The sequence below is a fragment of the Loxodonta africana genome, chromosome 26, assembly GCF_030014295.1.
Source record: "Loxodonta africana isolate mLoxAfr1 chromosome 26, mLoxAfr1.hap2, whole genome shotgun sequence".
Lineage (NCBI taxonomy): Eukaryota > Metazoa > Chordata > Mammalia > Proboscidea > Elephantidae > Loxodonta > Loxodonta africana.
The window spans coordinates 13266549-13287971 of record NC_087367.1 but is presented as its reverse complement, the minus strand read 5'-3'; the positions used below and the strand labels follow the sequence as shown (position 1 = coordinate 13287971).

Genomic DNA, 21423 nt, shown 5'->3' with positions numbered 1-21423 from the left:
GTGAAAAAGGACTAAATGATGTCCACTGGTCTACGTGTTAACTGAGAATTAAAGGGTGCGGACACATCATTAGAGGCCTAGAGAATGTCTAAGATTAATAGAAAGATTAAAGTAACAAGGATCTGATAGGGAAGATTAGTGGTGAAATGAGACCTTTTACTATAGATTATCCTGTGCTTTGGAGTCACTGAGTGGTACAAACTGGCAACACGCTCGGCTGCCGAAAGGTTCGAGTTCACCCAGGGGTACCTCAGAAATAAAGCCCGGTGATTTCTTTAGAAAAATCAGCCACTGAAGACGCTGTAGAGCACGGTTCTACTAATTCACGTGGGATTGCCGGTGAATCGTTACCAACTCATTAGCAACTGGTTTTATTCTGTGCTATAAATAGGACACTATAGTGGAATGTGAAAATATTTTCATATGCTGCATCTTCATTTAACGGGTTTTGGGTTGGGTATTCTTGTATTTCTTTGGTTTCTGTTTTATACTTGAGTCTTCATTCATTTGGTGTGTATCTTGGTGTATAATGGGACATAGGATTCCACCTTCCTCCCCCCTCCTCCACCCCAGGGACTATGCAGTTGTCCTAATGCCACTTATTGAAAAGTTTATTTTGTCCCCACTGATTGAGACGATTCCTTTATCATATACTAAATTTCTGTGTGTATTCGGGTCTACTTCTTGACTTTCTGTTTTGTTCCTTTGGTTTGTCTGTTCATGGACCTGTACTACATTGATTTAACTATTGAGGTTTTGATGTCTGGTAAGATCAGTTCTTCTTTACTGATGTTCTTTTCCAGAGCTTTCCTAGATATTTTAATTTATTTTTTAAATATTAACCTCAGAATCAGTCTGTCTTGTTCAAAACAAAACGCTTTTGGTATTTTCTTTGGCCTCACGTTACATTTACGGGATTTGATATTTTCATGATGTTGTGGAGGAGTAGGTTGCAAGGCTACCTTGTAGAGGAGTGCTTCCTAAGAACAAGGTAGGGTAAACATCAGAAGGAGGTAAGGGAGTGAAGCATGAGGATATTTGGAGATAAAACATTTCAAACAGAGGGAACAGCCAATATAAAGGCCCTGAGGTAGAGGAAAGCCTGTGTATTCAAGGAACAGTGAGGAGGCCATAGCAGCAAGGGAGGGATCTTTGTGGTTCATGGTGAGGACTTTAGTTTTTGGGTGGGAATCGTTGAAAACTTTCAAGGAGAAAAATGACATCTGGTTTATGTTTTTAACAGAATTTCTTCGGCTGCCGTGTTTATACTAGACTGTAGGGGGACAAGGGAGAAATCAGGGAGACTAGTTATGAAGCTATTGTATGAATCCAGGCGAGAGTGGACGTTGGCTTAGACAACAGCTACAGTAGTGGAGGTGGTAGAAATTGTTAGAATACGATTGTGATTTGTACCGTGGTGTGTATGTGTTTCTCCATCTATGGTCAGCTGTATGGATATGAGCACAGAGTAAATAGAAAAGTTGGATTTAACTCGGGCTGTTTGTTTAGCTGCATAAATAGAATGACATAAAGAGGGGCAGCAGAATGATGATAATGATCGATACAGAATTTAAGCTGGGCAAGGAGGAAAGTGAGGCCGTTGAGGGAGGGAGGAAGGAGAAATAGTGGAAAAGATAAGAGGACCAAAGGCATCAGGTCCTGGCAGGGGTAAAGGAATGTTAGAGTTGGGTTTTAGAAGGAATGGGCTGGAAAAATAGGAAGTTGGGTTTGGATAGTGCAGTGGTTGAAATTGAGATTATGGAGAGGTTTAGTGGTTGGTCACGTTGATATAATTATCGATAACCATATTGATAACTCATAAATGGTTGAGGTAGGGTGGAGGAAAAAAATCAGTGGATAAGTCAGGGAACTAAGAGGCCAGGGTATTTGGAAGGCACATCTTTGAGCATATTGAAATCTTTAGGATTTAACGCACTATGAGTCGGGATCGACTCGATGGCAGTGGGTTTTTTTATTGGAGACAGTGACTGAACCAGGAACAAAAATCCTCAAGGACTGAGGGGGAACAGGGTCTTGGACCAATGACGGGTAGTAGACTGTATAGTCTGAAGACATGGGATCAAAGGTGGATTTGTTTTTTTAAATAATTTTTATTGTGCTTTAAGTGAAAGTTTACAAATCAAGTCAGTCTGTCACATATAAGCTTATATACACCTTACTACATACTCCCATTTACTCTCCCCCTAATGGGTCAGCCCATTCCCTCCTTCCAGTCTCTCCTTTCGTGACCGTTTTGCCAGTTTCTAACCCTCTCTACCCTCCCATCTCCCCTCCAGACAGGAGATGCCAACACAGTCTCAAGTGTCCACCTGATACAAGTAGCTCACTCTTCATCAGCATCTCTCTCCAGCCCATTGTCCAGTCCCTTCCCTGTCTGATGAGTTGTCTTCGGGAATGGTTCCTGTCCTGGACCAAAAGAAGGTTTGGGGACCATGACCGCCAGGATTCTTCTAGTCTCAGTCAGACCATTAAGTCTGGTCTTTTTATGAGAATTTGGGGTCTGCATGCCACTGTTCTCCTGCTCCCTTGGGGGTTCTCTGTTGTGCTCCCTGTCAGGGCAGTCATCGGTTGTGGCCGGGCACCATCTAGTTCTTCGGGTCTCAGGATGATGTAAGTCTCTGGTTCATGTGGCCCTTTCTGTCTCTTGGGCTCATAGTTATCATGTGACCTTGATGTTCTTCATTCTCCTTTGATCCAGGTGGGTTGAGACCAATTGATGCATCTTAGATGGCCACTTTTTTAGCATTTAAGACCCCAGATGCCACACTTCAAAGTGGGATGCAGAATGTTTTCATAATAGAATTTATTTTGCCAGTTGACTTAGAAGTCCCCTTAAGCCATAGTCCCCAAATCCCCGCCCTTGCTCCGCTGACCTTCGAAGCATTCAGTTTATCCCGGAAACTTCTTTGCTTTTGATCCAGTCCAGTTGAGCTGACCTTCCCTGTATTGAGTATTGTCCTTCCCTTCACTCCTTCCCTTCACCTAAAGTAGTTCTTTATTTACTAACTAATAAGTAAATAACCCTCTCCCACCCTCCCTCCCTCCCCCTGTCTCGTAACCACAAAAGAATGTGTTCTTCTCAGTTTATACTATTTCTCAAGATCTTATAATAGTGGTCTTATACAATATTTGTCCTTTTGCATCTCTCCCTCAGCATAATGCCTTCCAGGTTCCTCCATGTTATGAAATGCTTCACAGATTCGTCACTGTTCTTTATCGATGCGTAGTATTCCATTGTGTGAATATACCGTAATTTATTTAACCATTCATCGTTGATGGACACCTTGGTTGCTTCCAGCTCTTTGCTATTGTAAACAGTGCTGCAGTAAACATGGGTGTGCATATATCTGTTTGTGTAAAGGCTCTTATTTCTCTAGGGTATATTCCGAGGAGTGGGATTTCTGGGTTGTATGGTAGTTCTATTTCTAACTTTTTCAGAAAACGCCAGATAGATTTCCAGAGTGGTTGTACCATTTTACATTCCCACCAGCAGTATATAAGAGTTCCAATCTCTCCGCAGCCTCTCCAACATTTATTATGTTGTGGTTTTTGGATTAACGCCAGCCTTGTTGAAGCGAGATGGAATTGTATCGTAGTTTTAATTTGCATTTCTCTAATGGCTAATGATCGAGAGCATTTTCTCATGTATCTGTTAGCTGCCTGAATATCTTCTTTAGTGAAGTGCGTGTTTATATCCTTTCCCCACTTTTTGATTGGGTTGTTTGTCTTCTTGTGGTTGAGTTTTAACAGAATCATATAGATTTTAGAGATCAGGCGCTGGTCAGAGATGTCAAAAAGTGGATGTTTTTAAGGAGGAAGAAAATGGAATGGTTTGAAATAATAATGAAGAGCAAAGAACATACCGGTTCTAGTGGACCAAAGAGTGAGAAAGCATCATCTTTTCAAAGTTTAGTCTTAGTTATTTTATCTCCTTTGTTACTGCTGTAAATGGGGCCCTCTGCTATATTTTATGTTGCTTGTATATATGAAGGCTGTTGATTACTGTATATTAATTTTGTATCAATATTGAATTCATATTAATTTGTCATTATCTTGGATTTTTCAGACATATAATCATAGCATATGCAAATTTGTTTTGTCCTTTCTTTTTTTTCTACTTCTTTTCTTTTGCCTAATTGCATTGGCTAGTACCTCTACTGACTAGAGCCTCTAGAGTGTTAAGAAGTTGCATGATAGTGGGCGGTCTTGTCTGTGTCCTGCTAAGCATGTTGCTGGATTGGGGGCTGATGTAGGTGTGTGTGTGCATGTGTGTGTACTCTTTGATTCTTGAGTTTATAAAAAAATCTAAAATGCATGAGTTTTTATCAAATGCTTTTTCAACATCATTGCTGATGATTATATGATTTGGCTCTTTAGGTCTAGTAATATGGTTTTTATATTAGTAAATTCCTAATGTTGAACCATTGTTGCATTTCTAGAATAAATATAGTCATTTGATAAAGCTACCAGCATGAGTTGTTGTCCTAATTTCTCCTAATTCTGGCCAGATTTTACCACATGTGATGAGTGCAGGATTCTGTTGTTATTTGCATTCCAGGAACTTTTCAGGACCTCTGATAGTGAAAATTTGGTAGTCAAACTCAGAGTAAACATTTTCTACTATTAGAACTTTTTTTTTAAAACACAAGCAAGGATTTATCCTTTGTTTTTTCTTATGCTTCACAAAATGAATCTGAGTAGCAGTCATGGGCTTCTCTTCCTGCATTTGACTATTTATAGTCAACGACTAGGTTTAATGTTTCCCCTTGCCTCAATTTTAGAGCATATATTTCTAAGGCTTTCTAAATAGTCACTTGTGGTTTACCCAGAGGTAGCAGTGATTTCATGGTTTCTTACCTCTGAAAGGTGGGTAGAGTTTCTCATGTCTTATTTTGTCTGTCTAGGCTGATTTATGGGATCCAAAGAACAGCCAGTAGAATCTAGCAGATTGTAAGCCGTATTTTCTGACCTTGCTCAGTGCTTTATTGTGACTTTTTTCTTCATCATGAAATGCGCCTTTTTCCATCCCTGATGATAACTACATGCTCCCTGTTTATCCCTTCGCAGACATACTGAACTCCTTGCTGTTCTTGAGCAGTCCAGGCATGCTCCTCCTCAGGGCATTTGTACTTCTGTCTTGCTGAGTCAATATCTGCCTATCTTTATCCCTCACATACTTTAAGTCTCTGCTCACATGTCACCTCCGAAGTCAGGCTCACCCTGACCATCCTATTTAAAATTGCATCTCCACCTCTCTATTTATGATCCCCCTTTTCCTGCTCTACTTTTAAAAATAGCACTTAGTATCTTTTAATATTTTATATCATTTACTTATTATTTTCTGCCTCTCTCCTCCTCACTAAAATGTGGACTCTTCAAAGGCATCCCTTTTGTCTGTTTTATATTTGTGTGTGTGTATAGTGGCCTAGTGGTTAAGTGCTACGGCTGCTAACCAAAAGGTCGGCAGTTCAAATCTGCCAGGTGCTCCTTGGAAACTCTACGGGGCATTTTTACCCTGTCCAATAGGGTTTTTTTTTTTTAATAGGGTTGCTATTAGTCAGAATTGACGCAGTGGGTTTGGTTTGGTGTGTGTGTAAATATACATATTTAAACTAAAACAGAGTCAGATACACAGAACTCAGATATTTGTCGAGTGAATGAATGAGCTATCTTAAGGTGATCTTTTAAGGAACTCCCACTTAGGGTCAGAATAATCCCATGTGATATAGCAGAGAAATGTACATGATCCTTTCACTTACAAAATGAATGAATTTAGATTATTTTTCTCCCTCTAGGTTCATCGAAACAAGAACAAATGGAAATTCTATTTGAAAGATGGTGTTATGTGCTTTGGAGGGAAAGACTATGTATTTGCAAAAGCTGTTGGTGATGCAGAGTGGTAAATCTTCTGAGCTCAGTATATCAACCTCGTAAATCGGTGGGACTGTAATATTGCATGTTGTGAAACTTAACTTTTATTTTAAATACAGCCCAGTACAGAACTGCTCACATTTTTCGTTCACTGTATGGAATTGAATAAATTATAATTCAGATGCAGATACAAATGTATGTTTGTGTATTTCTTTTGTTTACTGGTTTAACTTCTTAAGTTTTAACTGTCGCTATTTCTGCATTACAAAGCATAGGTGCACTGGGTTTGATGGGGCATGAAGCGATGTCACATTTCTTTATTTGTCAAGTCAGAATTTAAATCAGACCCCAGATCTCCTTCATGGTAAAGTCAGTGTCTGCTATGAGACTGGGGCCAGTGTTCCCCCACCTCTCCCCAAAACATATTACAAAAGGTCTTGGGGCATCTCATAAGTAGCAGGATGTTCTAGAAAGCTTCTCCAGGTCTTCAGTCTACACTGGTCTCTGGCGGTGTGCTGACCCTGTAAGCCCAGATGGTCCCTGGGAGGCAGAAGGCTCTCCTGTTCCTGCGCTATTTTTGAATACGGAAATCTTTGCCAAGGCCAGGGTTCCTGGAGCTAAGTATCAGTCTCTCTATACTTATGGCCAGACCACCTCTTCAAATCCTCTGGTCTCCCTGGGGAATTGTTAGAGAGTGGGTTAGGGTCCTGCATTCTGGAAACCTCAAAATTCTGTCTTCTTCCAAGTCATGGTGGGTTTTCCCTGTCTTCCTGCCGTTTTCCTTCCCCGCCCCCGCCCCGCCAATTTTCCTTGCAGTGGAAGACCTCTTTGCAAACCCGTCCCCTCAGAGACACTGTCTCTCTTCCTTTTCCCTAACATAATCCCTTCATTGAGTTTAGGCCTTCTAAAACAAGTAAGTCAAGAAGAGGTGTTCTGTTTGGGAACCTTTTGCTTTGGCCTGGCAGTCTCACTTGAGACAAGGAAACCCGGATACTGCCTTGACATCAGGGCAGAGCTCTCATTTTCCTGTAGCAATAAAAACAAAGCAAATTAATATCCTAATAAGCTATTCTGTAATACTGCACTCTCTTTCTTACTAGATCTTCAGATTCATCAAAGAAACATTTTCCTATCATTTCTGCTTCTCTCAGGAGGTGGAGTTCACAAGGTCTTTAATCTAGTTTCAGCCCTCAGTGGTGTTCTCCATGGCAGTGACTCTCACATCAAAGGTAATGCTGGGATGAGTGGGTTATGGTGTAAAAAAGCTCCCTAAGAATTAGTTAGGTAGATCTGGCTGGGCACAGGGCAAATGTCCCATTTATTTTTGAGAAGCAATCCTACTTGGAGGCTTTATTTTATTCCAACATTTGTTCTATTCTACCCAGGGGACTCAGTTGCTGGTAGATCTTTTCAGAAGCTATATAACTCTGTTTTGGGCCTTGGACAGCATGGGTTAGGGGTTGTCTTTGGCTGCAGCTACATGAGGATTAAGTTAGTACTAACTAGTAAGTGGGCTGGTCCCCTAACCAGATTCTCCAGCTATGCCCTCTTCATTCTCAGAGTGATTATTGGTTTCTACACCACCACTGCGATTCCAGATCCTTCTCTGGCTCATGAGAACTCCCAGGAGCTACTGTTTGTCTTTAAGGGTGTCGATTACCATAAAATGTCCATTTTCTTTACATGGATGATGAAAAGAGGATACCACTTATTCTTTGTATCTTCCCCTGGATCATATCTTCTCCGGGGCTGAGGAGTGTCCTTTCTTGTCTTCTTCCTGCCTTTTTCCTCCCAGTCCTATCCAGTCATTCTGTATCTGCCCTAGGTAAACAGTGTTGTCAATTAAGAGCTGAATTTATATTGACATGGGTGCAGGGTGCATTCATCTGAGTTTGATGAGTTGGCTCAAGTGCCTGGGAGAGGCAATAATAGTTGCTTCTGAAATTCCTTTTCTCTCTTCCTCTGAATTTTTAATCTGTGTATTTTGTTTGAGTGATTTTTTTTTTATGGCATATTATGAATACTGTGATTATATTTTTATCTGTCTTTAGGTGGTACATTTTATCATTAGAGGAAAAAGTCATGGTTGTCCTATTTGTGTGTGTGCATACCTTCACACCTCTGATCTTTTAAAAGGCAAAATAATCAATTTAAAATAGACTTATCAAAAACAAAACAAAGCCCAATAATAATCGTTCTTGCGTGCTAACCGATGGTAATTTTGGTGGCAACTACAGAGAGAACTAAGGTATTCCCAAATGACTTTGGACCTGTTGCTCTTTTGTTAGTCTCAGATAATGCTAGGAAAAAAAAAAAATCCTATTTCTTGAGAAGTTGCCTAGACTAGTAGTTTTGAAAAATTTTCAACCACAATGCATACTAAGAAATACATTTTAACAAGCCAGTACATATTTAACATGCACATGCACACATATAACACCACTAGAACAAAAGCTTCAGAAAATCATGCTTGACATTGTGCTAGAGACACAGTGTCCTACTACATTTTCTATTCGGTTCTATTTCATTAAAAAAAAAAAAACTAATAGTCTTGGCCCACTAAACTGACGTCACTACCTACTGATGGGTCATCACCCACAGTTAAAAACAATATTCTTAACCCGTGTGCTAAAGATAGAATGGGACAAATCTTGGTTCATTTTGAAAGAGAAAATTATTTTTTAAGCCCCATAAATCAAGGAACTTTATCTTAGACTTGGTTTTGATATCATCTTGCTTCTACACTCAGAAACTTCTTCATGTCCAAGCTAAAAATTTCTGGTTGTATTTTATAACAAAATACCATCAAGTAGGTTTCTACGTTCTTACAAATACAATACCTTGCGAAGTGTTATCCTTTACCCTTTTATAGGTGGAGAAAGCATCTCTCAGAGAGAGTACAGTTTGCCCAGTGTTAAATAAAATTTGGGAGAAGTGTCAAGTATCCTAATTTCCTATACCAAAGCAGTTTGAGAAATTCTCAAACTTTTTTTCACCCTCACATCCTTCTGTGCTTTCTTACTTACTTTCCAGCTTCTCCTGCAAGCAAAAATGGTCTTGGTGAGCTTTATGCAGGGTTAGCCTCTGAGGGACTGACCGATTGATCTTGCCTGGAATACTCCTTTACCTATTGACTTAGTTCCTAGTGCTGCTTAGTAGAAATGCTAAAAGGGGGTGGCTTAAAGAACAGAAACATATTTTCTCACACGTTAGGAGGCTTGAAGCCCAAATTCAGGGCACCGGCTGCTGGGGAAGGTTCTCTGTCTTTGCTGGCTCTGGGGGAATATCCTGTCTCTTTCGGCTTCTGTAGCCCTGGTTCTTTGGCGATCTTCACTTGGCGTCTGTAGTTCCCTATTTGTACTTGCTTGTCTCTGTCTATGCTTCTGCTTACAACTCAAGAAACAATTAGGTTTAGGATACATTCTACACTATGCCAAAAAAAAAAAAAAAAAACCCAAACCCGTTGCCATTGAGTTGACTCTGACTGATAGCGACCCTATAGGACAGAGTGGAACTGCCCCATACTGTTCGTTTCCAGGAAGTGCCTGGTGGATCCGAACTGCCAACCTTTCGATTAATAGCCTTAGCTCTTAACCGCTATACCACAGGCTTTCCTTCTACACTATAGAGCCTCATAAACATAACAAAATCCTATTCCCAAATGCATCATATCCACAGGTATAAATCAAAACCAAACCCGACTCATAGTGACCCCCTAGGACAGAGCAGAACTGCCCCACAGGGTTTCCAAGGCTACCGGGCCAGCCGACTGGAAGAGATCCATATTTATGCCTATTCCAAAGAAAGATGATCCAACTGAATGTGGAAATTATCAAACAATACCATTAATATCACACACAAGTAAAATTTTGCTGAAGATCATTCAAAAGCAGTGTATCGACAGGCAACTGCCAGAAATTCAGCCAGCCTGGATGCAGAAGAGGATGTGAAACAAAGAGTATCGTTGCTGATGTCAGATGGATCCTGGCTGAAAGCAGAGAATATCAGAAAGGTGTTTGTGTTTTACTGACTACGCAACGGCATTTGGCTGTGTGGATCCTAACATTATGGATAACATTGAAAAGAATGGGAATTCCAGAACACTTTATTGTGCTCATGTGGAACCTGTGCATAGATCAAGAGGCAGTTGTTCGAATAGAACAAGGGGATACTGCGTGGTTCAAAGTCAGGAAAGGTATACGTCAGGGTTGCATCCTTTCACCATACCTATTCCATCTGTATGCTGTGCAAATAATCCGAGAAGCTGGACTACATGAAGAAGAATGGGGAATCAGGATTGGAGGAAGACTCATCGAAAAGCTGTGTTATGCAGATGACATAACTTTGCTTGCTGAAAGTGAAGAGGAATTGAAGCACTTACTGATGAAGATCAAAGGATACAGCCTTCAGTATGGATTACACCTCAACATAAAGAAAACAAAAATCCTTACTACTAGACCAATACTACATCAGTATAAACAGAGAAAAGATTGAAGTTGTCAAGGATTTCATTTTACTTGGATCCACAATCAACACCCATGGAAGCAGCAGTCAAGAAATCAAAAGGTGGATTGCATTGGGTAAATCTTGAAAGTGTTGAAAAGCAAAGATGTCACCTCGAAGACTAAGGTGTGCCTGACCCAAGCCATGGTTGTTTTCAGCCACGTCGTATGCATGCAAAAGCTGGACAGTGAATAAGAAAGATGGGAGAAGAATTGATGGTGGTGTTGGCAGAGAATACCGAATATACCATGGACTGCTAAAAGAACAAACAAATCTGTCTTGGAAGGTGTACAATCAGAATGTTCCTTAGAAGCATGGATGGCGAGACTAGTCTCACATACTTTGGACATGTAATCAGGAGGGATCAGTCCCTGGAGAAGGATATCATGCTTGGTAAAGTTGAGGGTCAGCAAAAAAGAGGAAGACGCTCAATGAGAAGGATTGACACAGTGGCTGCAACAATAGGCTGAAACAGCAATGATTGTGAGGGTGGCACAGGACTGGGCAGTGTTTCATTCTGTTGTACATAGGGTTGCTATGAGTCACAACTGACTTGACAGTACCTGACAGCAACAACAACAACCTTTACCAAAGCACACTGCCGCATCTCTTTGCCCACAGATTCCATTATATATTTTGGGGGAACACAATTCAATCCATAACACCTATTTTATTCAGTATGAAGAACACCTAGGTCTGTAATATAATATGTGTAAATAATTGTACTCCCTAGGGCAGTGAGACTTCAATTCTAGCAGAGGTACTAATTTTCAGTAGTTTAAGTTGTGTAGGAAAACTAATAACTTTACAGAGTAAACAGCAACAATTAATTGGTGTGTTGAGCGGGGGAATTTAGTGGAGTATTTTGTTTTGACTCATGTTAGTAGGTTAATATCATGCTGTTTTTCATGTAAACACACACTGAGCCAGGTGGGAACTTTTGTGATTTACAACTAGAAATCTAAATTACACGTAGGAAGCCCATGGTGATAACTCTTAAGGAAAAAGAAAGTATATTAATTAAAATATTATATATTTAGAAGAAAATATTATTTCTAATTATGAAAACATGTTGAAATCTTTGTGACTGTGAGATTCTAAATTTACACATGGACTTACTACCTTTTTTAGGAAACTAAAACCAGGCTGTCTATAGCAGATGCCATGAATGAAGGATAATATATCAATGCCTTTAAAAAATATTAAGTTGAGATGAATTATTCCAAATTGATTAGCCCTTTTTCACCATTTTGCAACCTACCAGTGATAATATCAAACATGGTAAAAGAAATACAAAATACAAATTTCTTGAGTATTTGATGTTTTTATGATTTACATACAAAAGATTATACAGTGTAAGAATACAAACCTTTTCTATGGGATCATCTCATAAGGGAAATTCTTAATAAGGGCCATTTTATATTTTAGTTAGAAAAGTTTATCAGCTATAAAAAATTATTGAATACTTACCATCAGGAGTGGATTAACCAGTAAGCAAGGTATACACAGGCTTCATTGTGTTTACGTACCAATCTGTAGTGCACATTTTCACGTGGGTTTCACCACATCTTTGATATGATGAAAAACAGGTGAAATTGTGCACTACAGGTTAGTAAGTAAACACAAGTAAACCTGTGTGTACCTTGCTTACTGGTAGTGCATTTTGAGTAATCCATCCTAGGATAGATATAGTAGGAGAAACAAAGAAGTAAAAGAGACAAGTGTATCACTAAAGGCATTTATAATTCAGTTAGGTGAAATAAGAGATGTACCTACAGAAGTAATAATGCCCAGCTATGTAAGCTAAAACACAGATGAGTGGTACAGATGACAAGTGCTAAAGAAGTCCAAAGAAAGACCACCATGGATTACGTATTTACTCTTCATGCCCCACTTTATTTCCCAAAGGAAACGCTGGCGGCATAGTGGTTACGAGCTATGGCTCCTAACCAGAAGTTCAGCAGTTCAAATCTACCAAGTGCTCCTTTGAAACCCTGTGGGGCAGTTCTACTCTGTCCTATAGGGTCACTATGAGTCGGAATCGACTAGAAGGTAATGGGTTTTTTTTTTTTGTTTGTTTTGTTTTATTTCCCCCAAAGGGTTGGCGGTATCTTGATTATAGTGGATGTCATGGATTGAATTGTGTCCCCCAAAATCATGTGTATCAATTTGGCTCGGCCATGGTTCCCAGTATTGTGTGACTGCCCGCCATTTTGTCATCTGATGTGATTTTAACTATGTGATTTGTAACTATGTGTTATAAATCCTGCCTCTGTGATGTTAACAAGGGGGGATAGGGAGCAGTTATGTCAGTGAGGCAGGACTCAATCTATAAGATTGGATTGTGTCCTGAGCCAATTTCTTCAGGGGATATAAAAGAGAAAAGTGAGGAGAGAGACAGGGGGACCTGATACCACCAAGAAAGCAGTGCCGGGAGCAGAGCATGTTCTTTGGATCTGGGGTTTCTTCGCAGAGAAGCCCCTGGTCCAGGGGAAGATTGATGATGAGAGAAGGACCTTCCTCCAGAGCCGACAGAGTCAGAAAACCTTCCCCTGGAGCTGATGCCCTGAATTTGGCCTTCTAGCCTACTTTACTGGGAGGAAATAAATTTCTCTGTGTTAAAGCCATCCACTTGTGGTATTTCTGTTATAGCAGCACTAGATGACTAAGACAGTGGGTTAAGCAGGTGGTGGCTTAAGGAGGGCTTGATAAAGATCAACCTGTAGTTGGGCCCTAACAGATGCAGGGAGGAGGACAGTAAGGAAGGTGTTCCATGTGTAAGAATGGCATGGGCACCAGTACGGAGCGGCAGACAGCATGGCTGGGGAAAAGAGCAATTTGTTCCATAGAAAAACTGCAGGAGACAAAGGGAGAAGATTCAAGGATGGCCTCTGGAGCTCTTGGAACGTTAGGTAAGAGCTAAAACTTAACTTCATAGGTACTGATAGGCTGCTCAGGATTTTTGTGCACGTATGCAATGAGGTGAAGTGGGATTCTAGAAAGATTGATTAGTGGTGGTGGGTATGACAGTGTGGACATGGGAAACACTGGACATGGAGAGGAACTAGGGCGATAGGACAACAATCCAAGGACAAGGGGAAAATGGCCTGAGATGTGGGTGTGGCGGTAGGAATGCAAAGTAAAGAACAGATGTGGAAGACAATACAAAGGGAAAGCTGGTAGGTCTGAGCGAGTGAAGGGCTATGGGAGTAAGAATGGGGGAGACAGTAAAATACCACTCCATGCGTTAAAAGACAGGTTATAATGTCGACAATAAAGACCAGTATTTGTGCAAAAGGTCAAGAAAGTTACTTTCAAAGTGGACATACAGCTAACTTAGGCTTTAACACTACTTAAGAGTATGTTTTAAGTAAAGTTTCTCCACAAGAATAGGTATTTTTTACTTTGTTTTACTTTCTGCTTTTTTTGCTTATTTTGTTGTCTTGGTTCTGGGATTTGTGAATCAGTCCAAAAGTTTATTGTGTATGTATATAGCAACACGGTTAATTATTATTCTGTCATATCCCTGAGAGATTCTAGAAGCTAGCTTACAAGGGAGAGGACTGTATCTGAATAAAGACAAGTAACTAGTTATGTAGTAGAAAAGTCAGAAATGTGAAAAACGCATTCCAGAGAAGAGATTTTTTAAAGTTTATTACCTTTTATAATACCTTTGGAGTAAGGATTGAAAGAGGACTGGATATGTAGAGAGTGTACTTATGACTACACATTTACTTAATAAAACATCAAAGAGAGCCAAAAATGGCACTAGCCCACATCTCCATCAGTAGGAGAATGGAAAATAGTGGCATATTCATACAATGGAATACTGCTCAGCAAGGAAGAGATGAACTAGTGATTCAAGCAACAATTTGTATGAATAGCAAAAACATTGCATCAAAGAAACCTTATACAAAAAAATGTAGTGTATGATTCCATTTATGTGATTTCTAGAACAGGCAAAACCAATCTATGGGGAGAAAAACCAGAACCATGATTACCTCTAGGGATGGGAGTGAGGGACTGGCTGAGCATAGACATGAAGGAACTTTCTGGGATGATGATGTTTTATGTCTTGATAGGGGTTTGGATTTACGGGGATATGAATTTCTCACAACTCACTGAATATTAAGATTTGTGCATTTCACCATATGTAAATTTTACCTAACAAAAGGTAAACAAATATTGAACTTTGGTTAATTATAAGCATGCTGAAGTATTTAGGGCTGATAAGTACTGATGTATGCAACTTACTTTGAGATGCATAAAAAAAAGTTGATAGGTGGATAAACAAGGGATAGATATGTAATAAAGCCAATATAATATTAATTGTTGAATATAAGTGGTGAGTTTATGGGTGTTTGCCATACAATCCTTCCAATTTATCTGTACATTTGAATTTTTCATAATAAAATGAGAGCAATTTAAGGAACTTTGAACACACGTTGAACATTTGGATGACAATGATTTACCAATGTGGGAGCAGTAAAACACAGTGATTAAGAGGTCTTGAATCACAGAGTCTTGTGTCTGAATTCTATTTGTTGAATCTTTTATTAGTTTTGAGAACATGGGCAATTATAATACATGTTCCTCTATTATGTTGTTACTGTTAGGTGCCCTCGAGTTGGTTCCAACTCATAGCCACCTTATGTATAAGAGAACGAAACATTGCTCAGGACTGTGCTATACTCACAATAAGTAGGTATGTTTGAGCTCATCATTGCAGCCACTGTGTCAGTCCATCTCATTTAGGGTCTTCTCTTTTTTCACTGACCCTTTACTTTACCAAGCATGATGTCTTTCTCCAGGGATTGATCCCTCCTGATAATATGTTCAAAGTAAGCGAGACAAAGTCTCAGCATCCTCGCTTCTAAGGAGCATTCTGGCTGTACTTCTTTCAAGACAGATTTGTTCTTCTGGCAGTCCATAGTATATTTAATATTCTTTGCCATCACCATAATTAAATACATCAATTCTTTCTTTGATCTTCCTTATTTCATTGTCCACTTTTTGCATGCATATGAGGTGACTGAAAAGACCATAGCTTGGGTCAGGCATACCTTAGTCCTCAAAGTGACATCTTTGCCTTTTAACACTTTAAGAGGTCTTTTGTAGCAGATTTGCCCAGTGCAGTACATCCTTTGATTTCTTGACAGCTGCTTCTATGGCTGTTGATTGTGGATCCATGTAAAATGAAAACCTTGACAACTTCAATGTTTTCTCTGTTTATCATGATGTTACCTATTGGTCCAGTTGTGAGGATTTTTTTCTTTATGTTGAGGTGTAGTCCATACCGAAGGCTGTAGTCTTTGATCTTCACCAATAAGTGCTTCAAGTCTTCTTCACTTTTGGCAAGCAAGGTTGTGTCATCTACATATTGGAGGTTAATGAGTCTTTCTCCAATCCTGATGCCACATTCTTCATAAAATCCAGCTTCTCAGCTTATTTACTCAGCATACGGATCGAGTAAGTGTGGTCAAAGGATACAATACTGGTGCACACCTTTTCCAAGTTTTAACCACATAGTATCCCCTTATTTTGTTGGAATGACTGCCTCTTGCTCTAAGTACAGGTATCACATGAGTACAAGGCAGTGTTCTAGAATTCCCATTCTTTGCAATGTTACCCATAATTTTCAATGATCCACACAGTTTAATGCTATTTTGGAGTCATTAAAATACAAGTAAACATCTTTCTGGTGTTCTCTGCTTTCAGTCAAGATCCATCTGACATCAGCAATGATACCTCTTGTTCCACATCATCTTCTGAACCTGGCTTGAATTTCTAGCAGCTCCCTGTTGAGGTGTGGCTGCAGGCATTTTTGAATTCTCTTCAGCAAATATTTGCATTTGCTACTAATGCTATTGTTCTATAATTTCCACATCCCCTTGGATCACCTTTGTTTGGAATGGGCACTAGTGTGGATCTTTTCCAGTTGGTTGGCCAGGTAGCTGTCTTCCAAATTTCTTGACATAGACAAATGAGTGCTTCCAGCATCACATTTGTTTGTTGAAGCATCTCAGTTGGTATTCCGTCAATTCCTGGAGCCTTGTTTTTTGTCAGTACCTTCAGTGTAGCTTAGACCTCTTCCTTCAGTATCATCAGTTCCTGACCATATGCTATCTCCTGAAATGGGTGGATGTCTACTGATTCTTTTTGGTACAGTAACTACGTATTCCTTCCATCATCATCATCTTTTTTTTTTTTTTTAATATTGTTTTTTTGGTAAGTTAAGTTACCATTTAACAATTTCTATACAAGTTGTTCAGTGATATTGGTACATTTTTAACAGCGCATGAACATTCTCATTATTTCTGTTCTGGATGTTGTGTTTCCATTAATCTGGTTTCCCTGCCCCCTTACATTCTCATCTTTGTTTTAAACTAATCGTTGACCATTTGGTCCCATATAGATGATTTTTTAAAGGCACACAGTACTTATGGGTGCTAATTATTATTTTGTTAACCAGTTTGTTATTTAGCTACAATGTGGACCTCAGGTTAGTTTTGGTTCAAGGCTTGAACAGTATCTCAGGGCAATAGTCTCTCCAGTCTTAACCAGTCCAGTAGGTCTTTTTTTTTTTTTTTAGGAATTTGAAGTTTTGTTGCAGATTTTTATCCCATTCTATATTTCTTTATCAGGGTCCATCTATTGTGGCCCTAATTAAAACTGTCGGTAGTGGTAGCCAGGCACCATCTAGTGCTTCTGGTCTCAGGGTAGATGAGGCCATGGTTCATGTAGACTATTCACCCTGTAGACTAGTTTCTCTTTGAGTCTTTGGTTTCCTTTTTTCTCTTTTGCTCTGGATGAGTAGAGACCAATAGTTGTATCTTAGATGGCCACTCGCAAGAATTTAAGACCCCAGACGATACTGACCACACTAGGATATAACCTTCCGTTTTCTTTTGATGCTTCCTGGCTCATTCAAGTTTTTGCCCATAAGATCCTTCAGTATTGCAACTTGAGCGTTGAACGTTTTCTTCAGTTCTTTCAGCTTGAGAAATGCCAAGCATGTTCTTCCCTTTTGATTTTCTAACTCCAGGTCTTCGCACATTTCATTATAATACTTTACTTTGTCTTCTAGAGCCACCTTTGGAATTCTTTTGTTCAGATATTTTACTTCATTTTTCCGTCTGATTTGGCTACTCTCCATTCAAGAGCAAATTTCAGAGTCTTTTGAGATCCATTTTCAAGGAAAATTGGAAGTCATCAAAAATGAAATGGAACACTTGAAGATTAATATCCTAGGTATTGGTGAGCTGAAATGGACTGGTATTGGCCATTTTGAATCAGACAGTCCTCCGCTGTAAGATTTGAATAATGTCTACATTACTGAGTTTTGTGAAGATTAAATGGGTTAAATAAAATATTTGTCAAAATGTTTGGCATATAATGACTTCTTAATAAAAGTTACTTTTAAAAAGTCAAAGGCACATACAAAGAACACTGCAATTGAAACCATATTGTCATTGTCCTATAAGAATCAATGCTAATAAATAAAAATACTTTTTATTTTGGATGTATTTTTCTATACCTACCAAAAGATGAAAATGACAAAAGTTGTAGTATCTTTAAATATTTTCTTTTTGCTCAATGAAAAGATGGAGCCCTAGAAAGAAAGCACATTTTTTCTCTTATAGATTTCATTAACTTCAATGCAATTCACACATTTATTGCATACTGTTACCAACATCCTGGCCTAAGAGACAGGGAAACAAAACAGATATGGTCTCAACCTGCAAGGAGCTTACAATCCAGAACTTAATGTTTCATTGCTCTTTAGAGGCTAAACACTGAACTAAGCAAGTGGGCTGAAATGTGCCTTCAGATGCTTATGTTTACATCAAATATCAAATAAGTATGATCTAGATGGGACAGATGAAAGGGTCTAAAACACTGCTACCTAATTAGAACTTTCTGCGGTGATGAAACTGTTCTCTGTATATGTTTTCAAATTCAGTAACCTCTGAGCACTTGTGGCTGTCGAGCAGTTGAAATATGGCTAGTGCAATTGAGAAATTGTATTTTAAATTTTATTTAATTTTAATTAAGTTTAGCCACACGTGGCTAGTGGCTGCCAGATTGGACAGTGCATCTCTAGAGTGTGTTTCTCATACCGTCTGAGGAGAAGGACCAATTCTTTTTTTTTTTTAATTTCTTATCTGTTACGGACTCATACTTTTGTAAAATGCAATAGGTAATTACAACAAAATGGAATGAGATAAAACCAAAGACATGCAAAATACCACCCCAATTTTTGAAATTAGATTCAACAGACATAAAATAACTCTGCCAAAACTGGTATAAGATTTCCTAAACCCTATCAGCTTCTTTATTTTGTGTCATCATGTACCATTGAAAACAGTTTTTGGACTGGCAGTGGCCCATGGATCACACTTTGAGCTAGGCACAGAGAGGTTCCTTTTTGCTGAATGTGCCTGAAAATAATTAATTTCCTAAAATCCATTCTTTATGTTAAAATTACTGGCACAGGTAATTTGACACAGGTATAGGTACAACTGAGTAATGTGATTACTGGTAGAACAGTTAACACTCATTGCAGCAGGTCTTCTCTAGGCTAGCTGCGTATTGACCGTTCAGTGCGGACAACTTCAGGGTGGACTGGGGAGGCTTGTTGGATCCAGGGAAACCATTTTTGCAGTTAGAGGTATAAGCTGAAATATCCTTTCTTCTATAAAACTCAGCCCGACCTTGACAGCAGCCAAATTTGCTCAGCAAAAGGAAGAAATCTCTTCGGAATGCCTTTGTGAAAATTGCGTACAGAAATGGATTGGCACAAGAATTGACAGGGTAAAAAAGAACCAGTAAAACTTTGGAGTTGGTTACTGTGATCAGGGGCACTTTGAAGGCAGCTGAGATGGCAAAAAAAGAGATGGGTGCCATGCAGGTGAAGTTGGTGAAGATGAGGATTGCCATTTTCTTAGCAATCTTTGTATCTTTGTTGGTAGCCATCAGCTCTGGATTTTGAACGGCAAAATAAATTTTAATGTAGCAAGCACAAATGATGATGAAGGCCACCACGTTGAGTATCAGGATGGTTAATATGTAGATCTGTGAGAGGGTGCTTTCCACATCCATCGGGAGACAAATGCTGACTTTCATGTAATTGCTGACACCCACAAGGGGCAACACAGCAATCAGAGTCGAAAAGAGCCACCCTCCAAGCATAATTGGAATGGCGTGTCTTAATCGCAGCTTCTGATCCAGCTGAATAGCATAGGTGATGGTGTGCCATCTTTCTAGCGTGATGACGGTGAGGGTGTAGACAGAAAGTTCACTTGCAAATACAGTGAAAAAGCCAGCCGCGCTACACCCACTCCCTGTCTGCCAGTCGATGGCGTGGTTGTAGTACTGGCCTTTGGTTTGGGAATCAACGGAGGCAATGAGCAGCAGGTAGAGTCCCATACAAAAGTCTGCAAAGGAGAGATTGCACATGAGAAAACGGGGCACCGTCAGTTTGTAACGGCTGGTCAGGAGGACAAAGAGGACGGTCATGTTTCCCGTGATGGCTAGGATGTTAATCAGCCAAATCAGGACCCTGAGGAAGTCATAGCCCATGATGTCTTCGCAGGGATTAAAAGCGTCCGGTTCAGGAGCACACTGCAGAGTCTTAGGTGAGCAGAAACCATAGTCATAATCCCAGACACTCAGTTCATCCTCAAAAATGGCAGAGTAACTGTAAGAAGAAGATTTCGGTTCAGCGTCAACAAGAGGTTTTCTATGATTCTGAGTATTACAAAATTCAAGAATCATCTGTAGTGGTTTTTTTTTTTTAAGGCCTAAGAAACAAAAGGAAACAAAACCACAACAGTCGCAGCCTTACGTTTATTTGTTGAATTATTTGAGAACTGAATTGATGTTGGAGTTCCTTAAGAAGGGAACGAAAAGCCATTTAGACTTTTTTTTTTTTAAATAGATTTTACACATTGATGTAAAGACTTAATGAAGCTGTTTACAGATGATGATTTTCTTTGGAAAACAAATTTAGAGGCACAATATATGCTTGCTAAATCCAAAAGAATCCTTTCTTGGCATTTTTCTTAGCTATTCATCTCATTTAGTTGCCAAGCAAACTGCTACCGAGTTGTTTGTCTGTAGTAGAACACAAATGAGATTGTAATTTGAGCCTTGTTGAAAATTGTCAGCTACTGGTGAAGTGGTTTGCAGTGAAGGCCTTGGGTAATCAGCCCAGCAGATAATGAGAAATCAAGGACAGATTAGTGGAAACATGGGAGAAGAGGAAGAAGGTTATAGTCAGGGACAGTAGGGAGAAATAGTGAAAGTAGATACTCCTGAGGGGTGTGAGTCAAAGAGAGGGGGTGGGCTGAAGAGGGACTCCATCCCTAGAGAAGGGACAGCTCCTCTCTTGCCGCCCCTGCCCGCAACCCTGCTGCTACTGCTCAAGTTCAGGTTTTCATCCTCTCCTACGGAACATTATGTTTTGTTCCTGGCATCCTTCCTCCATTTGCAGCAGTCTCCCCAGCCTGTCCTGTACCTTCCTCCTGGAGTGCTCTTTCCTAAGCATAAATCTCTTAATTCCATTGACCCATGTCAAACCTTTCCTAGGTTTGAGACTCCTTATGGTAATCTCCACCGTCTGCCTCCCTCTGGCCTCTGCCTACTCCAGTCTCATCTCTAAGAAGTACTTAACCAGCTGTCATTGAGTCGATTCCAACTCACGGTGACCCTGAGCGTGTCAGAATAGAACTGTGCTCCATGGGGTTTTCAGCAGCTGATTATTCAGAAGTAGATTGCCAGTCCTTTCTTCCGAGGCACCTCTGGGTGGACTAGAACCTCCAGCCTTTCGGTTAGCATGTTAGCCATGTGCACCCTCCAGGGACTCCAGCAGCAAAGCCTCAAAATTCAGTGCACGTGCTCTGGATCCATAGTGCTTGGGTTCCGGTCCTGGCTCAGCTGCTTACAGGTTGTGCCAACCCTGGAGACTATATGACATCTCCATGCTTCACGTTCTTCATTTGCCAAATAGGGATAACAATCATATCT

At 39.8% G+C, this 21423-nt stretch overlaps 2 protein-coding genes across 3 annotated transcripts in view; one reads left to right on the top strand and one right to left on the bottom strand.

Annotated features, from left to right (window-relative positions):
• The window catches only part of GTF2A1L (general transcription factor IIA subunit 1 like), a 52203-nt gene extending 45549 nt beyond the window's left edge, over nt 1-6654 (top strand). For both annotated transcript variants that reach the window (XM_064277116.1, XM_064277115.1), the window contains one exon: nt 5817-6654. In XM_064277116.1, the coding sequence (XP_064133186.1) occupies nt 5817-5924 (108 nt within the window). In that variant the 3' untranslated portion in view covers nt 5925-6654. The remainder of the gene's footprint in view (nt 1-5816) is intronic.
• A 12291-nt stretch (nt 6655-18945) lies between these two features.
• LHCGR (luteinizing hormone/choriogonadotropin receptor) overlaps nt 18946-21423 on the bottom strand; it is a 71419-nt gene continuing 68941 nt past the window's right edge. The window contains exon 11 of the mRNA XM_003417582.2: nt 18946-20095. Within this exon, the coding sequence (XP_003417630.2) occupies nt 18946-20095 (1150 nt within the window). The remainder of the gene's footprint in view (nt 20096-21423) is intronic.